Source organism: Brachycentrus maculatus, unplaced genomic scaffold (assembly GCF_059751285.1).
Source record: "Brachycentrus maculatus isolate JH-2025_06_01 unplaced genomic scaffold, ASM5975128v1 h1tg000081l, whole genome shotgun sequence".
Lineage (NCBI taxonomy): Eukaryota > Metazoa > Arthropoda > Insecta > Trichoptera > Brachycentridae > Brachycentrus > Brachycentrus maculatus.
The window spans coordinates 5190001-5208541 of record NW_028280835.1 but is presented as its reverse complement, the minus strand read 5'-3'; the positions used below and the strand labels follow the sequence as shown (position 1 = coordinate 5208541).

The window sequence follows — 18541 nt, the reverse complement described above, 5'->3', positions numbered from 1 at the left end:
ACGTTTATCGATCAGATTAATAAGTATGTCAGTTATCATTAAAACAACTTAAAATTAGAATAGTCGATAACATAATCCTTCGTCTTCGTCGTAGAACAATCAAGGGTATGCAAAAAGTTGGAAATTTACTTAAAGAAAAACATTTTTATCTGTTTTGAAAACACGGACGTACTAATCATTGATCATGTCCTTTTACCCAATTCAATCACAGTCTAGCGCCTTTGAGTAAGTATTTTACGAAAAATGCGCTTTATAAATTATCCACATTTTTATATTGTACTAGGATGAAAAAAAACTGTTAATCGGTCTTCTGCGATGATAAAAAACACATGAGCTGTTGTTTTACGCTTATGGCAATTTCTTCTCACAGTTATGGGTACGTTGTGCTGGAATATATAAAGTCACAGGTTCGAATCTCGACTGGTGCAAACATAATATAAATATAATTAATTGTTATTTTTAACCATTCTGGAAATCAAACCCCGGGCCTCTAATAAAGTAACCAAACGCGCTAACCACTACACACGCAAGCAATGTGTGTATTTTACCTCTGTCAAACATAACATTTTCATGTTATCCGCCTCCATAGTGTAGTGGTTTGGTAGCGTTTGGCTACCATGCTGGAGATCCCATGTTCTATTCCCAGGAGGTCAAAATAAATTTAAAGTGTATTTTGCACTCTTTTCATTTAATATTACCCTGGACTGGCACCTGAAGCGTAAGAATAACCACCTTATATTCATATAATAAACGATCCACTCAACGTTGCATCAAAATGTTACAGTGCCCTTTGCACCATTGGATGCAGATGAGGGTGAAAAGAAAACAATTCCATTATTTATTATAATAATTATTTCATTTGTAATTTAAAATTTACTTGGTAAATACTAAGATTTCTTAAAATCCATTATGTTTCGGTGCATTCCGCATCATAAGGTGTTTGAAAATGATGCAGAATGCATCGAAATACGTGTCACAATCGATTTTAAGAAGTATTGGGATTTACCAAGCAAAACTTAATTAAAAATGGATAGATATCTGCCGAATCAATTAAATAATTAAATTTCGATTTTTTTTTAATTTTTCAGAGCTGTCATTAGTTGGGCCCTCTGCGGGCAGCAAGAGGATGTGGTCCATTATACAAACGCTGGGCGCCACTTTGCGGCTTCTGGCGCCCGCCGCGCTGCTAGCCCTGCTCTGCGGTAGGGACTCCCCCATCATGCGCCTGCTGCAGCACTGCGACAGGGCTGTCAGAAGTAGTAAGATATATTTGTATTTAAAAAGCCGCCCGGATTTTTTAAAAAACTTATGTTTAATAGAATCTGTGTCTCATGATTTAGTAAGCATACAATGTAAACATACAAGTAAGCATACAATAGATAAGTAAACAATGTAAGTATGTGGAGCGAATGGATAACGAGAGAATGACTAAGAAAATATATGTGGCGAATGTGAGAGGGAAAACAGAACGAGATGACCGAAAAAGACTTGGCACGATCAGATCAATCAGAACCTAAAATCTGGCGGTGTCAAAAGTCTGCGTAATCGGAGGGCATGTATGACTAGATGTATGGATGTGAAGGAGGCGAGGAGTGTATGTCAGGACAGAAGAGTGTGGCGTTCCATCCTCTCTGCCTACCCCTGCGGGGAAACGGCGTGATGGTAGTAGCAGTAGTAGTAATAGTAAGCATCTGGTGAATTAATATACATACTTAACCTGTGGTTTTTTGTAATATAAATAATTGTATTTGAATGGAATATTCAATAAATTATATTATGATTTAAACGATTAATTACATAAAAGTATTTCTAGTTTGTAGATCAAAAGCATTGATTACTTTGTAGTATGGTAATAAAACACTCTCCTTATCCATTGTTTACTTTGTGTAATACCATTTATATAAACACTTATTCGTGACTACCGGTTTCGGAAAATCATTCCATCATCAGGTCAATAAATACGATTTGACATTTGTATAAAAATAAAATTTTGAAAGAGAGAAAAGGACATTTTTTTGTAATTTTTTATATTATCTTTTTGACATCTCAACATAAAACATCTACAATATATTAAAAAATAACTCCTATAATTAAAGTTAATCCAGATTTGTGAACAAGTATTTGGACACACTTAAAACGTTGTATCCAAATTTATTACTATCAATTAATATGGTATTTATTTCCTCCGTTCAACTTTTGCTATTCGATTATATTTAATTATTTTTTTCTACATTTGTAATTAAATTATATTGCATATGGTTTCTTACGAATAATTTATATTGCAGTGATGTAATAAATCTGAATACCTACATGTATTGTACATATATTTGAAAGAAACCTTAGGAATGTCATGCATGGCTAAAAGGTTAAGGATTATATTGTGACGACAGTGGTATTAACTCGACAATACTTAGTCAATTACCCAGGAATAACAGTGTTATTCGACGACGCTTACTTTTAAACCAAAATGCGTGGCATAATACAAAAAAATATTCATTCTGTAGATAAAAAGCATTTATGGATTTATTTTATCGTATATATAATTACAGATAATAAAAAAATACAGTGAAAGCTCCATAGACCCCTTTATTTGAATGCATGATCAAAACCCTGGATAATTTTTACTTGCTGGGAAACGCTTGATATATGATTAATTTTTTTATGTAGCTTATAATTTGATCATTTGTTTTTTTCACAACATTTTGAATATGTCCAAATATTATACTTCTATGTATGTACTCATATGTACAGTGTCATAAGATTAATCATATTTTTTGTTTGTTATTTAGTCCGCCTCCGTAGTGTAATGGTCAGCACGCTCGGCTACCGTTATGAAGGTGCCGGGTTTGATTCCCAGGGGGGTCCAATAAATATAAGTGATTTTTTCACACACATATATATATATATATATATATATATATATATATATATATATATATATATATATATATATATATATATATATATATATATATATAAGTAATGTATACTAATTAAATAAAATTAAGATATAATAAGCTATAATGCAGGAAATTTTTGGAATGGATTTGACTCTGTTTGAATACAAAATTCTTTGGATTTTTCCACTTTGATAATTGATAATACCTCCATTTTTTACGTGTTTTGTCAACGAATGTTCCCTCGTTATATCCGAGATCTCGCTATATCCGTGCTCGTAATAACCGAGTTCGACTGTATTTTTAAAAAAAAGGTAAAATTGTATAAAAGTGCAATTTTTCGCTAGAGAAATCTCAAAGGGGTACCAAATTCAGCGTAAAGAACACCCCTTCTGCTACCATCCTCCGTTAGATCTCGCTTCACTTCATCTTGTTCAATGTACAGCCTCCGGGGATGAGAATGGCCACAAGACTATCGGGGCGGGGAACCTGCCTTGCCACAATATGCACCACATCTAGTACGTACCTAAGTATGTACCTCCCCCTCTATTTACGTTAAGTACAATATCATCATACCGCACGAACAATGTTTCTGCTTTGGCCAGTAATGGAATTTTTGATTACCCGCACGGACCGAAAATATTCGGTGATAAATAATATGTGGGCTGTTCAATTGATACGTAGACTGACGTCATAAAACAAAATATACTTTATTTAGATTTTACATGTCTGGGTTCCCTTTTAAATATTCACCTCCCAGACGCACACACTTATCCCAACGGTGTTTCCACTTTTGGAAATAGTCCTGGAACGCTTCTTTTGTGATGTCCTTCACGACATTATTAATACCCAATTGTTGCCTTCTTTTTTTAATATTTATTATTAATCCTTAAATTAAAAAAAAATATATTATTTATTCGGGAATTGTACAGCTTTACATTTAGTAAAAGTATATATTAAAAAAATTGTTACATTAATAACAATAAAGCCAATTACACAATTCCACATTTATGTTATAATAACGATTAAAACAACAAGAGATAAAAAATAAAATAAAAAAGAGTGGAAGTGGGAGTGTGTGTGTGTGTGAGGAAGGGAGTATAAGGGTAAGGGTATGGTATAAAAATTGATTTTGCAGGAAGGACAAGCAGGATTATAAAATGTTTATCCCATAATATGGTTATATTATGAGCTCATATTATGAGCTTCACAGGCTTGCACACTTTATGAGAAAAGCTTTTATTTAGCAGAGACTCTTCCCATATGTATGTGAGGTCCGAATCCTGGATTATATTCACATATGTATGTCCTTCAGAAACGTTTGAAAACATGGTTTTCAATTTATTTATGTTTACATATATATCTATATATATATATATATATATATATATATATATATATATATATATATATATATATATATATATATATATATATATATATATATATATATATATATATATATATATATATATATATATATATATATATATATATATATATATATATATATATATATATATACATATATATATATATATATATATATATATATATATATATATATATATATATATATATATACATATATATATATATATAGATATTCTTCTTTAAACCCTCATCTGCACCCGATGGCGCACAGGGCACTGCATCATTTATACGCAGTGTTATCCTGATTGTTTACGCATGAAGGAAACGTGATTAGCCCTCCGCTTCAGGTACCAGCCCAGGCTAGTACAGAATAAATATAAGAGTGAAAAATCTTATATATTTAATTTGACCCCCTGGGAATCGAACTCGGGACCTCCAGTACGGTATTCCTGTTACTTCTTCTACTACTACTACTACCATCACATCGTTTCCCTGCAGGGGATGCGAATGGATAGAAAGCGAAGATTTTTCTATCCTGACATAAGCTCCTAGCTTTCTTCTCGTCCATACATTCATATACATATTGTATACGTTATTCTTTAAACGTGTTTTTTTTTAATTAAATTAAGATATAATTATCGATAATGATGTAATGTGTGTGTGTGTGTGTGTGTGTGTGTGTGTGTGTGCTTGTTTGTATGAACACATGAACATTAGCATGTTTATGAATCTATGTATTTGTATGAATCTTTAATTAAACTCTTTTTTTAGTGCAACATTATTTATTTTAATATTTTTCTATCGTATGCTCTTACTTTTTTTCATTGTATTTAAATGATAAAATAAATAAATAAACAATGTTTCCTCGTTGCAGTTCTATTTCCGTCACCGAATCAGACGGAAGGCATCCTGAAATGGCTCCAAGAGTCGCTTCCCGGCGACTCCAGGACGAGCTCCCTGGACTCCGTGTGGGAGGACGGCTCCGTCCTGTGTGACGTCATCGAGTCCGTCATGCCGGGATCGTGCGAGGGACACGAGGGCAGCATGGACTTGGGACACGCGCAAAGATTGGCCGAGCAGTATCTGGGAGTCACTCCGGTAATTACGTTTTTCTCTTCTTCTGTTCGTGTAGTGTCAGGTCACCCTGAAGTCTACTATCACTTAAGAGTAATTATTCTTGTCTTGGGCAGCTTTTAACAGCATCTCGATGGTCCTGATCCCTGTCCAATCTCGTATATTCCGGAGCCAGGAGATCTGTCTTCTGCCCACACCTCGTCGACCCTCTATTTTGCCTTTTTATGATTAGCTGCAATAGTTCGTACTTGTCTCCTCTCAGCACATGCCCCACATAGGACACCTTCCAGACCTTGATATAAGTCAGCAACTCTCTCCCTGTTCTTGCTCTTTGGATCACATTTGCGTTGCTGACCATATCGGTCCATGGAATGCATAGCATTCTACGATGTATCCACATTTCTAGTCGGTTCATAGAGGTTTAAGTTTTGTTTTATTTTGATCAAATGGCAAATATTCCACAAGCCATAAAATAATACCAACGCATTAACATTCAACTACTACTCGGCTGTCCAAACCCAAAACACAGTAAGGGACATTTTTTTTGTAGTACATTTTTTTTAGCATTTTTGGACTAAGTAGATTCTACTTAATGCAAAAAAACGTACTACAAAAAAGTACCTTACTGTGTTTTAAGTTTGAACAGCCGTACTACTACTCCTACTACCATCACGCTGTTTTCTGCAGGGGTGGACAGAGAGAATGGAACGCCACACTCCTCTGTCTTGACATACACTCCTAGCTTCCTTCACGTCCATAAATCAAGGGCATTACAGCTTTATGGGACAATTGATGAAATTACATTATTGAAAACGGAATAACGCAGAAATGGCTAGGACACTCAATGTTGCATACCAATATCAACAAATTTATCACACCGAAGATCCATGACAATTGCCTGGTTCATAATATGATCAGATTCTCTGCATCCTATATGCCCATACCATTTCAATTGCGTTTCCTCTATCTTACTATTGATGCCTGTTGTAACATATGTAACATGTATTGATGACTGGGTGTATCCAGGCTTCCACGAATACGTGAACTCTTTATTTCGTCTCTAAGGGACACTCCAGCTGACCATATAAATTATTTTCAATAGTATAAATGATTTAAATAATAATAAATCATTCAAATAATGTATAAAAATGAATCGATACGGGCTGTGCTCAGTGATGTATCCATATAGTAAATAAAAAGGCTAAGTAAAATATGAAGAAAAAATACTAGAATGATGTTTTGAGACCGTCAAAAAATCATCTAAGTTTCCATTATTCGTCATGGGAAACTTGCTTTGATATACCAGTGCTTTGTTTGCTAACGTGTTTTCGCAGAAAATTGTGCTTCTAAACCAAGGTTATAACGTATGTACATCACATAATATTTGCACTGCATTATGGAAACTACAATACTATACGGGTATATTCACTCTAGGTCCATTCTGGAAAATTAACGTGTGGTAAAAATTGCGAAAATTGACAGGTTAATGATAGATCGAAGTCTCGTGTCAAACAGGATACGACTTAACCTCTTGGTTACCAGGACTTTTGGGGTTACTGTGCTAGAAATCTGTCCGCCTCCGTGGTGTAATGGTCAGCGTGTTTAGCTACCGTGCTGGAGGTCCCGAGTTCGATTCCCAGGGGGGGTGAAAATAAATATTAGTGATTTTACACTGTAATATTTATTTAAGTTTACCCTGGACTGGTTCCCGGTGCGCAAGAGTGATCACCTTGCCTTCATGTAAGTAATGATCAAGATAACACTGCGTCAATTCTATGCAGTGCCCTATGCACCATTGGGTGTGGATAAGGGTTATAAGTAATAAGTGCTAGAAATACCGCGATTTAAACATAAATAATTCAAAAGTATATTCGACGATTTATATCTGTGCCATTGTTAAAAAATTATGTTTTAAATTTGATCTTCAGTTTAACAAAAATATCTTTCGGTAACTAAATGTATGCAACGTTATAAAAAATCGACCAACAAATTAATGCTGTTCGCTAAAAGTCCACTTCCTTTTTAAACCATACGCATAACACTGAAGATCAAACGACTTGCCGACATATTTGCCGACATCCGGTATTGAAAAGATACAGTAGTGAAGGGGTGTGAGTCATTAACGAATATATTTTTTAACCATCTAATATTTGTACTATATCAATTTATTTATTTGTATCAATTTATCAAATTGACTACCAAATTAGAAGAAAAAAATGATCCTTGGGACCACAACTGTAAAAAGAGCGCATACAGTCGTCATATCAATGCACTGCCAAGTATTAGTTTTCAGAGAAAAATCTGGGCCAACTTCGGTAATTTGTCCAGGGGGCCACACAGGAAATGCATATATTTACATCACATGGCAAACGTGAAGAGTATCCAATTCACATAACGTAAAATACAATACATGATTGGAGCTATATTTAACTCATGCAACCTCTTGACCAAACAGCGTGGGTTAAATATAACTCACATGGCGTCGTGTTACTGTATATTGTTGATTAACCCTGACACGTAGAAATGCATCTATTTGAAGAATATCACAGCTTTACACAACTGACTCCGCGAAAACGAAATTCGTTAAATGTACTTCGTTTATCTTGTTTCTCTTCAATTATTTTTGGAACGTCAATTTTTGTAATATTACAACTATGTAATTGTGAGATATAAATGATCATTCAATTCTAAATCATATCATATCAAACCCTTATCCGTACCCAAATGGTGCATAGGGCACTGCATTATTTAAACGCAGTGTTATCTTGATCGTTAACACACAAAGGAAATGTGATAAGCTCTCCGCTTCAGGTACCAGTCCAGGGTAATATTGAATAAAATTAGAGTGAAAAAATCACTTATATTTTTTTGAACCCCCCCCTGGGAATCGAACCCATGACCTCCAATACGGTAGCAGAGCGATCTGACCATAACACTACGGACAAATTTCAATTCTAAATATCAACATATAACTCATTTAATATATTTTTTTTAATAGGAATCGAATTTTTTGCCCAACTCTGAAGGAACCCTTTGTCCAAAATGTATCTGATATTTTTATAAATCATGATTTCTTGCTAGAGTACCGAAAGCAGATATATCAGATTTTGGTAGACAAAGGGTTAAACGTTATTCAATATGAATCCTTAGTCAGTTTTGTACGACAGACTTACCTACATAACTTTCGTTTAGAGACGTCCATGTAAACATTTTCGTTAGTCATTATAATCGCAAGTCAAAAGAATGATTCGTGAAATATGGACACTAGATCGCGTGACGAAACAAGTCAGTCAATAGTATTATGGTAATTTGCTCATTTGCGTGAACACTTTTAAAGTGATAATCTTTTATGATCATATATATAGCTCGGCTGTCCAAATTTAAAACACAGTAAGGGACATTTTTTTTGTAGTAGGTTTTTTTTGCATTTTTGGACTAAGTAGAGTCTACTTAGTCCAAAAATGCATAAAAAACTTACTACAAAAAAATGTCCCTTACTGTGTTTTAAATTTGGACAGCCGAGCTGTATCCTAATTTTTGTTTTATTTTGACATCTCAACATAGATGAAGAAAAATATGGATGTCAGGGTATTTACAGGACAGATATTAGAAAGGAATGTAACGCTGAACTAGGGATAGTTGAAAATATTAAGAAGAGTTCTTTAAGGTGGTATGGACATGTGGAGCGAATGGATAACGAGAGAATGACTAATAAAGTATATATGGTGAATATGAGCGGGAGAACAGAACAAGAAAGCCGAAAAAGCTTTTTATTAAGCAGAAACTCTTATATTAGTATGTGAGGTCCGAATCCTGGATTATATTCACACACATGAGAAACGCCAGAAAATATCATTTTAATTTTTTATTATTTAGCTTATAATTTGACCAGCTAATTTATTTACAACATTTTGAGTGTGTCCAAATACTTGTTCATCAAATCTGGATTATCTCCAATTACAGGAGTTATTTTTCACATTATTTTTTGACATCTCAATTTTGATGAGATTGAAAATATTAAGAAGAGTTCTTTAAGGTGGATGGACATGTGGAGCAAATGGATAACTAATAAAGTATATATGGTGAATATGAGCGGGAGAAAAGAACAAGAAAGCCGAAAAAGCTTTTTATTAAGCAGAAACTCTTATATTAGTAGGTATGTGAGGTCCGAATCCTGGATTATATTCACACCATGTAAAAACGCCAGAAAATATCATTTTAATTTTTTATTATTTAGCTTATAATTTGACCAGTTAATTTATTTACAACATTTTGAGTGTGTCCAAATACTTGTTCATCAAATCTGGATTATCTCCAATTACAGGAGTTATTTTTCACATTATTTTTTGACATTTCAATTTTGATTAGATGTCAAAAATAATATGAAAAATAACTCCTGTAATTGGAGATAATCCAGATTTGGGAACAAGTATTTGGACACACTAAAAATGTAGTATTTCATTCATTCATTCAAACCCTTATCCGCACCCCAATGGTGCATAGGGCACTGCATCATATAAACGCAGTGTTATCTCGATCGTTAACACTTGAAGGAAAGGTGATCAGCCCTCCGCTTCCGGTACCAATCCAAGGTAATATTGAATAAATATAAGAGTGAAAAAATCACTTATATTTATTTGACCCCCCCTGGGAATCGAACCCGGGACCTCCAGTACGGTAGCCGAGCGTGCTGACCATTACGCTACGGAGGCGGACAAACTCAAAATGGACACACTCAAAATGATGTGAATATATACATACATATATAGTTGTTTTATTATAAAAAATGCAGTTCCACCAAGAAATTTTAGTACAATACTTAGATCAAATATTTTTCCGTTTTCCTTCTTTGCATTGTCACACTCTTCATCGTGCCTATAAATCACATTACGTAAAAGATTAACAGTGTAGAGGCGTAAGGTCATCACCAACTAATGAATCAATATCTTCTATCTTACCATTACTCTGTGTCTTCCCATCTGACATTTCAATTTAACTAACTAACTAACTTACCATCACACTGCTTCCCCGCAGGGGTAGGCAGAGAGAAAAGAACGCCATACCATCCTGTCTTTGCAATCATTCTTCGCCTCTTCCACATTCATGCATCTCCTCATACATACCCGCCGATTATTTCGACTCCTGACCCGGCCGCTTTCAAGTATTTGACATAATTGATTTTGCCAAGTTTTACTCAGTCTTTCTCTGCTTCTTTTTCCAACTACATTTGCCTTATATATTTTTTAACCGTTCTTTACTCACTCATACCCAAACCATCGCAATACACCTTTCTTAATTTTTTTTTTACCCCTATCTGATTATGCTTAGGGCACTGCGTGAGATAGACGCAGTGCCCTATGATAATATGAGCAGTTCGGCCCATCAGATTTTTAGATATAGGAGTAGAATATATATATATATATATATATATATATATATATATATATATATATATATATATATATATATATATATATATATATATATATATATATATATATATATATATATATATATATATATATATATATATATATATATATATATATATATATATGTTATGCGGATGACGTGAGTGAAGGAGCATTACTCCGGTATGAAAAAACAAATGAAGGAGGATTAGTAGAAAGAAAAAGTAGCAGCTTTGACTAGGGCACTCGGGGTTGCATACCCGTACCAGTACTGCCTTGTTTATCTTATACACTGCTAATGTGTCCACCTGTAGTAGTCATCTGAGCATCAAAATAAATTAAGGTATTTTTCACTACAACACTTATTTAATGTCACCCTGAACTAGTACCTGAAGCGCAGCACTGCGCACCTTGCCTTCACGTAATTAATAATCAAGTCAATACTGTGTTGATGCGGTACAATGCCCTATGTGTCATTGGGTATGAGTTAGGGTTAGAAGAATAATAATTAATGCAAGTAATTTATTTTCAATATAGTCCATTTCAGTAAAAATACGATTTTTTTCAATATTTTTTGAAGAATTTGTTCTTTGAGGCCATTTAATACATGTTTTATTTTAATTTTATGTATAACCCGCAAAGCCTTTACTTTCAGTCTCTACAGTAGAGACCTGAAAACTGTCTGCAGGTAGGATAGTAAGGATAGGGAAAAAGTAAAAAAAATACATCACAAACACCCAGATCACTTGAAAATAATCATTCTTGAATATATTTTGCAACTGACGGGAATCGAACCAGCAACATCAGTTTTGCAGTTGAGTAGCTACTTAACTACGCCACGGCACCCGCCTTGTTCGCTTGCTTAAGATTTACTTAATGTATTACAATGGCGTTTATTAACTTTAATACTTAAAAGTCATGCGATATTGTTAAAACGAGTTCTCACATAATATCCGTTATTATTTGCAGATATTTTCCAAGGTGGAGTTATCTCATAAGTCCCTGAGCACATACCAAGAATGCCGACTGACGCACTACCTCTGCTGCGTCAGGGACGCCATCGGCCGCATGAGTCCTCCCGTGTCCAGGGCGGGCTCTCCCCTCCTCAACAGCCAGGCCTACACGCTCGACTACGTGGCAAGAGGTATGGGCCTCGTCACAGCTTCCAAGAACAAGAAATCCACCTTCTACATCTACCCGACTGCACAGCAAGGGCTCGAGCCGGGAGACATCTCCGTACAAATCAAAGGCCCGGGAAACTGCTACGGGTCCATAGTCGTCCCGGTCATCCACGGAAAAGCTCACATCATAAGAAACGTCTTCTTAAACTTGGGAAACCGTCAAAACTTTATACCGGTGCCTTTGCCCATCGCCCAAGGCCCTTCGTACATGCGAACTTACGACAAACTCAACGTCCAAAAAAGCTACTTCATCCCAAAAATTAAAAACGACATAGACGTCAGCATCGTAATCAAACACGATAGGGTGAGGGTGTGCTTCGTTCCTATCGAGGACGGGTCTCACGAACTGTCACTCATCAGTAAGGGATGTCATCTAATCGGCTCTCCTTTCACTGTCAACGTCGAAAGCGGATCCATCGACAAACTAGACAGCGCAGATTACTCGGACGATCATGTAGAGTCAATCGAAGATATTCCTAAGCCGGAGAAAAAAGTAGTATTTAGAATCGTCGATTTCGTAACGGAAAAAATGATTTTGACAGAAGATGGGAGGTTGGAAAAAATATCAGACGAAGATGCTGAGGCTCTAGTTAAAAGCAAAGGTTCTGTGGAAGAATTAACAAATAAGTATAGACTATTGAGTAGCGGGTTGTCGACACAACGTGGACCTGATTTGATAGAAGAATACCAAAATGGCACACAAGATAATGGCGTTACAGTTACTGTTACTTCCGATAACAAAGATTTTACAATGATTGCTAAGCGAGTCATTACGATTCTACGAGTTTGCAAGGAATTCCAATACAGAATTTGGTTGAAAAAGACAAGTAACGTTGGCCAGAAAAAAAATACACAAGCCCCAGATATTATTAACTCCACTTTCAATGAAGGTTTCGCCAACAATTCTTTGATGGAATATGTTCCGAGCGAAGACAGGCAAGAGATTCGGGAGTCAGCCAAAGATCTCAGACATAAATTCAAAAGCAAATTACCCAGCTTCAATGCGACAGCCGAAAATGCTGAGGATTTAAATAAAAATGATTTTGTCCCTAACATAAATGACAAAGAAGAATGCAATGTTACTGAAAGTGCCGCACGTAAGCTTTTTGAAGCGGGGACTTCGATAGAAATAGTTGTTTCCTCTTTCGATGATGATGACGATCTCTTCGTTCCGAGTTTGCCTCCCGTGGATATTTTACCAATATTGGAAGAATTACCGGAAAGACCGAAAACTCCCGTGTTTAAAATACTCACAAACGCAGACGACGACATCGATCCAAAAACATTTAACGAATTCGAACTCTATAAACTGGATGGCCAGATTTTTAATTCTTTCGATAGTTCCATAGACAGCTACTGCCCCGAAACTGATACCGCATTGAATTCAAATCGTATAACTATCGATGAACCGTTTATTGATGGGAGAGTATCTCCATCGATCGATTTCCATATTGGCGAACCGGTGACACCGACTAGGGTGTTTTCTCCGATATCGCTAGAACCAGACATGGATTCAATAATATTAGCTCCTAATCTTGAAGAAGCTCTTGTCAAATATGATAAGAAGGTTCAAAATACAAGAGAATTTGAACAATATAATTCTGACGATAGTGGTTCGTCGATGTTTGGAACACCGCTGCGCCAGACACCATTTGAACAGATGACCGATAGCGAAATTCTAACCATGTATGAGCAACCGGTACAGTCGGATTTTCGCGAGAGTGACCAATCGGAATCGAAAAACAAAATAAATAATTTCTCTAATAATTTAGAAGAAAACAGTATTCACGAATTTAATGTAGAAAAGGGGGGCGTTAGTATGCGGCGTTTAATTGAGGCAAATATATCGGTTGAAGCGCAAGAAAGCGTTGACGATGATCATGAAAATCGTAATCCAATTCAAAGTCCATATAACAGCCTGGAAATTTGGGATTCGGCCTATATAAGCATCGACGAAGTTAACAGTTCTCCCGAATCCAATAGTTCGAGAAATGATAATTCTTCGAAAATCAAATTAGTTTGCATCGAAGAAAATGAACCAGAACAAGGACAAGCTATACTTATTAATGATAATCTAACAAAAAATTCAACATTAATAAACCACATGGGCCCTGCGGAGTACGAAATATGGAAATCTTGCACTAACCATGAAAACCAAAAGGAAAATATACGCAACATTAAAAAAGACAACTATAATAATCAATTTACCAGCCAACAGAAAACTGATGTTGATTTCAAAATTTCATCAAACAATGCATATACTAAAATTATAACAAAGCCAGAAAAAGAACCCATAGATAATTCTTCACTATGTGCAATTAATATATCAAATAATGCTAAAGATTTTATGAAAACATCAACCGATAGAAATAAAGATCGGGAACAAACTTTTAGAAAAACGTCGATTGAAACGATACCAGAAAAATTATATAATAACAATTATGTTATAAGAAGTCAATCCTTTTACAAAAATACAGAAATCTCTCGTGGTATATCCGGTGATACACTATCAGCGCATGACGATTCGGCATCTGATATTAAAGCAGATGTGAAACTGTCTACCGAAGCTGAAACATTCAAAACATTAGAAAAACGTGAATGTGCAAACAATAAACTGATTTCTTCCATTCAGTTTTCAAAAACTGAGTCGAGTGTCGTAAATCAGAAAATACATACGGACGAAGAACAAAGCGACTATTGTATGATTGTAAAAGATCAAGAATGTAAAGCAAATAATCATAATTCAAAAAGCCAACTAAAGCACCGAGATGAAGTCAAAATAACAAATGGTAATAAATTGGTTTTGTCAAGAGTAATAACAGAAAAGAAGGACTATTGGGATGATAAAATCAAGACATGTCAAAGCAACGAGGAGAAAAGAACTAGGTCTTTATCCAGAAAAACATCCCCTCTAATAAAACGTAACGATTCATTAAGCAAAAAAAGAGGTCGACAGGCATTAGCAAAATTACCTAGCGTTTCTGAAAAATGGAAGAACACTTTTGATTCTCAGGCCAAAATGACCGATGAAAATGAACATCGAATGAGTCAAATGACAAACAATTCGGGTCATAATAGCCTTGTGGCGCGCTGGAAAGAATATTGGAATGAAAAAGTTGAAAAAACTAAAAGCCCAGAAAATAGTCACAATATTTCCCAAAAGCTTAGAAACGAATCCCCAGACTGCACTGACAACAATGGCGAATATTTTAAAACTAAGAAAGGATATTTCCATAAAGCGAAAAGCCAGGAAAATGTTGACAGTCTCGGAACAGAATCCGGTCATTTTTTAGGACTAACCGTGGCAGAAAACGACACCTCTCCTGTTTTAACCTCTTTAGACAAACCTCCCGATACAGAAAAAACCAAAACGATTTGCAATAAGTATGAACCGACACCGATCAATCTCACTAAGCTAACACAGAGAATAGATTCATTTTTGGATAATATTTCCAGCCCGTCACCAATAATTGAAGGGGATGAATCGAGATTTTCCACCCCGGAATTACCATGTTTCGGAATTGTAGCAAAACGAATAAACAGTTTTGATAATAACAATAATGAAACTGAAAAAAATTATACTAACGATATTCCAAAAATCAAGAAGGATGAAGGTCCTCTAACTATCACATGTAATATCGAAACAAATGACAGAAAACTAATCACTCTAAACGAAATAGCTCCAACCCCATCCCCCGAATTACCATTTACGGAAAATAATCAGATGACTAAAAATGAGAGGAATTCTAAAATAATCTTCCCAGAAGACATATCAACCGAAACTCTCAAGGAAGAAAAGACAAACGAAAGCAAAGATACAAATCTTTACAAAACCGTAGCGGAATTAAAACAAAAAATTGAACATTTGAGCGAAAGATTCGCTAATGACGCAAAAAAAAAGTTTATGAAAAATAGATCCAAAACTTTGGACTTACCGAACAGTGATAATGTAAGAAAACTAAAGAAATATTTTTCATTAGACGAAATGGATAAGACAGAGACAAAAGCAAACGATGAAAAGAAAAAGATAAAAGATTCGTATTTTGAAAACTACGATTTCAATAAAAATAGCACTGAGAATGTTACGATGGATACAAACGTATTGACAGCTTCGACTGACTCCATACCGACAATTTCAGAAAGGAGAGAAAGAATAGAAAAACATCTTCAAAGACTGCAACATCTGTTAAATCCTCCTGCCAAGCCTAAAATTAAACAAGACAATCAAGAAAACAACACAAAGTCTCCGACAAATGAAAAAAGAATAAAGGAAATAAAAGCAAACGAGATAACTGCGAGTGAAAAAAATTCCGAGGATATTAAAATATTTAAACCGGTGGGAGATATTGTTGCGGTTTTTGAAAATAAGTTATCGAAAAATGGAACCAAAAAAAATAACACCAAGCCAAATCTCTACAGGGATAGTTACAAATCCATTGTATATGCTGAAGAGTGTGCCAAGACTTCCAAATCTGATGCCAAAAACAGAGAAGGTTGGTGAAATTTGATACATGGTAGAAATTTAACCACTGCACATTAGTTAGAAAATGAAAAAATTCTTGCACTGTAAAATTATCCAACCTTACATAGTTAAATGAATTATATTTTAATTAGTACAAATTTATCCGAGAATAAGGAGATGGTCAAAATGGTAAATGAAGGGCCGGTTTTATATGATTATTTGACAATAGGGATTTCTAGATTTCTAGGTACATGTAAAAGTGTTTGCGTAGCTAAGTTAGATTAAACTCCATTTTTTTTATTTTTAGGTTTGTATGAATCTTTGAACATAAATAATTTGTAATGCTGTTTCAGTATTACTTGTACATTGATTTTCACATTGTAACTTCCACTCGCTACTTCCAGGTGACACTTATTTTAAGGTCTGAAAGAAATAATAAAAACTAGCTAAAGTAATACAATAAAGAGTTATAATATACATTTTTTCTTTCATTTCAGGTACCAAAATAAATAATCTAGAAGCTTCTCTACCGGCAATCTCGAACGATGTTCAAAGTACTAAGTGTGACACGGCAGAATTACAACAGAAACATGATAATCAAGTTTCAACTAAAAAACTACACATTCCAGCAAACATCCCATCCGATGAAACTCTCGAGGTTATAGGAACAGACATAAATGTAAAGCACATTGAGACACATAAATACAAACAGCGTTTCCAAAAAGCAAAGAACTTCTTCCAGAATCTGGATGAACGGCATAAGGAAACTGCAAACAAGAAAGAGAAAAAGCTCAATGAATGCGAAAAACTTTTAAGAGAATTATCTAGAACTGCAGAAAGTAAACAAGAAGATGTTCCGAGCTGCTTGGAAAATAATGTAAGGCAGCCAGCAATAAAGGAACGCAAAAAAATAACAAAGAAGGCATTTTCAGCACCTACGTCAGATACGGAGTGTGAATTACGTAGAAACGCTTGGGCCAGGGCAAGTACTGGACGACTGATCAAAATATCAGAGAAGTTCCAAGTCGACGGCTTATTCGAAGACGTGGCCGGAAAATCTAATCAAACGACAGTCGGTTGCTTCAGGGGTATCCCTCACAAGAATGCGGTTCTCGCCACATTCCAGTCCATGGAAAACCTAAGTCAGCGATCGTCGTACGAGTACACGGTGTCTCAAATGGAGGATTTTGCCAAGAAAAACGGTATTGTCAATGCCCAAACGTATCACAGTGAATTCCCATACCTGCCCACTACCGCTCCCGATAAATACAGAGCCAGGTATGACGCAGCCGCCTCGGGACTTATTCACAGAAGAGAACTTCTACAAACTCGGAATCATGAAAGAAACAGCGCATCTGGGAATAAAAGAATGTCATTAGACTTAATAACAAATGTTTAAATATGGCAATTTCCAACCATCATGTATACAATATTTATTTATTGACTTGGCATTTAATTTGTAGAACTCCATTTTAATTTATGTATTAATTTTAAATCAAACACAGATTTTTTGAGTCTACTAAGTTAGTAGACTCAAAGACTTAGTAGACTCAAAAAATCTGTGTTTGATTTAAAATTAATACATAAATATACAATATTTTTTATATTATATATAAAAAATTAAACATTATAAAGAAAATCTTAAAAATATAACATTTCCCATCACGAATCATAATAAACCCCCCATTTTATCATTATAAGATAAATCAAATAACCATAAAAATCTAATATTATATAGAACACAAGTTCATAGACTTTTTTAGTTTGGCATTTTCTTCTGAAATGATTCATTGATTCAGCAAATAAAACTGCAATGTCCCTTAATATAGTGTGGTGAATACAAATATATTCCCCACTCCCAGCCCTCCATTTTGTCACCTAAGACCTCTAGTATCCTGTAGAATATCTGGAGAGCACCTGTGGTAAAATGAACCAAAGCTCGAGAAACAAAATGAGTTAATGATTAGTATTACGGACTCATCATTTGATTCATAAAATTAATAAATCAAATGACTTTATGTATGAAAAGCAGTGGGAAAATGTGGTATAAATTTAGAGCCAAACACATGATATATTAGATTGTCAGGCTTTACAGTAAAATATATAATTTTTTAATCCTAGGAGTTCATAAAGTTGCATAAA

The 18541-nt window shown here is 34.9% G+C and overlaps 1 protein-coding gene across 2 annotated transcripts in view; it reads left to right on the top strand.

The window, feature by feature from the left end:
- Positions 1 to 18541, top strand: part of LOC148311013 (uncharacterized) — a 34187-nt gene that overhangs the window by 14691 nt on the left and 955 nt on the right. The window contains exons 2-5 of one of the 2 annotated variants that reach the window (XM_088257538.1): positions 1089 to 1259; positions 5146 to 5369; positions 11726 to 11900; positions 16897 to 18541. The exon at positions 16897 to 18541 is cut by the window's right edge and continues 955 nt beyond it. In XM_088257538.1, the coding sequence (XP_088113664.1) occupies positions 1089 to 1259; positions 5146 to 5369; positions 11726 to 11900; positions 16897 to 17798 (1472 nt within the window). In that variant the 3' untranslated portion in view covers positions 17799 to 18541. Of the gene's footprint in view, positions 1 to 1088; positions 1260 to 5145; positions 5370 to 11725; positions 16431 to 16896 lie in introns of both variants that reach the window. The other variant, XM_088257537.1, reaches the window with a different exon arrangement.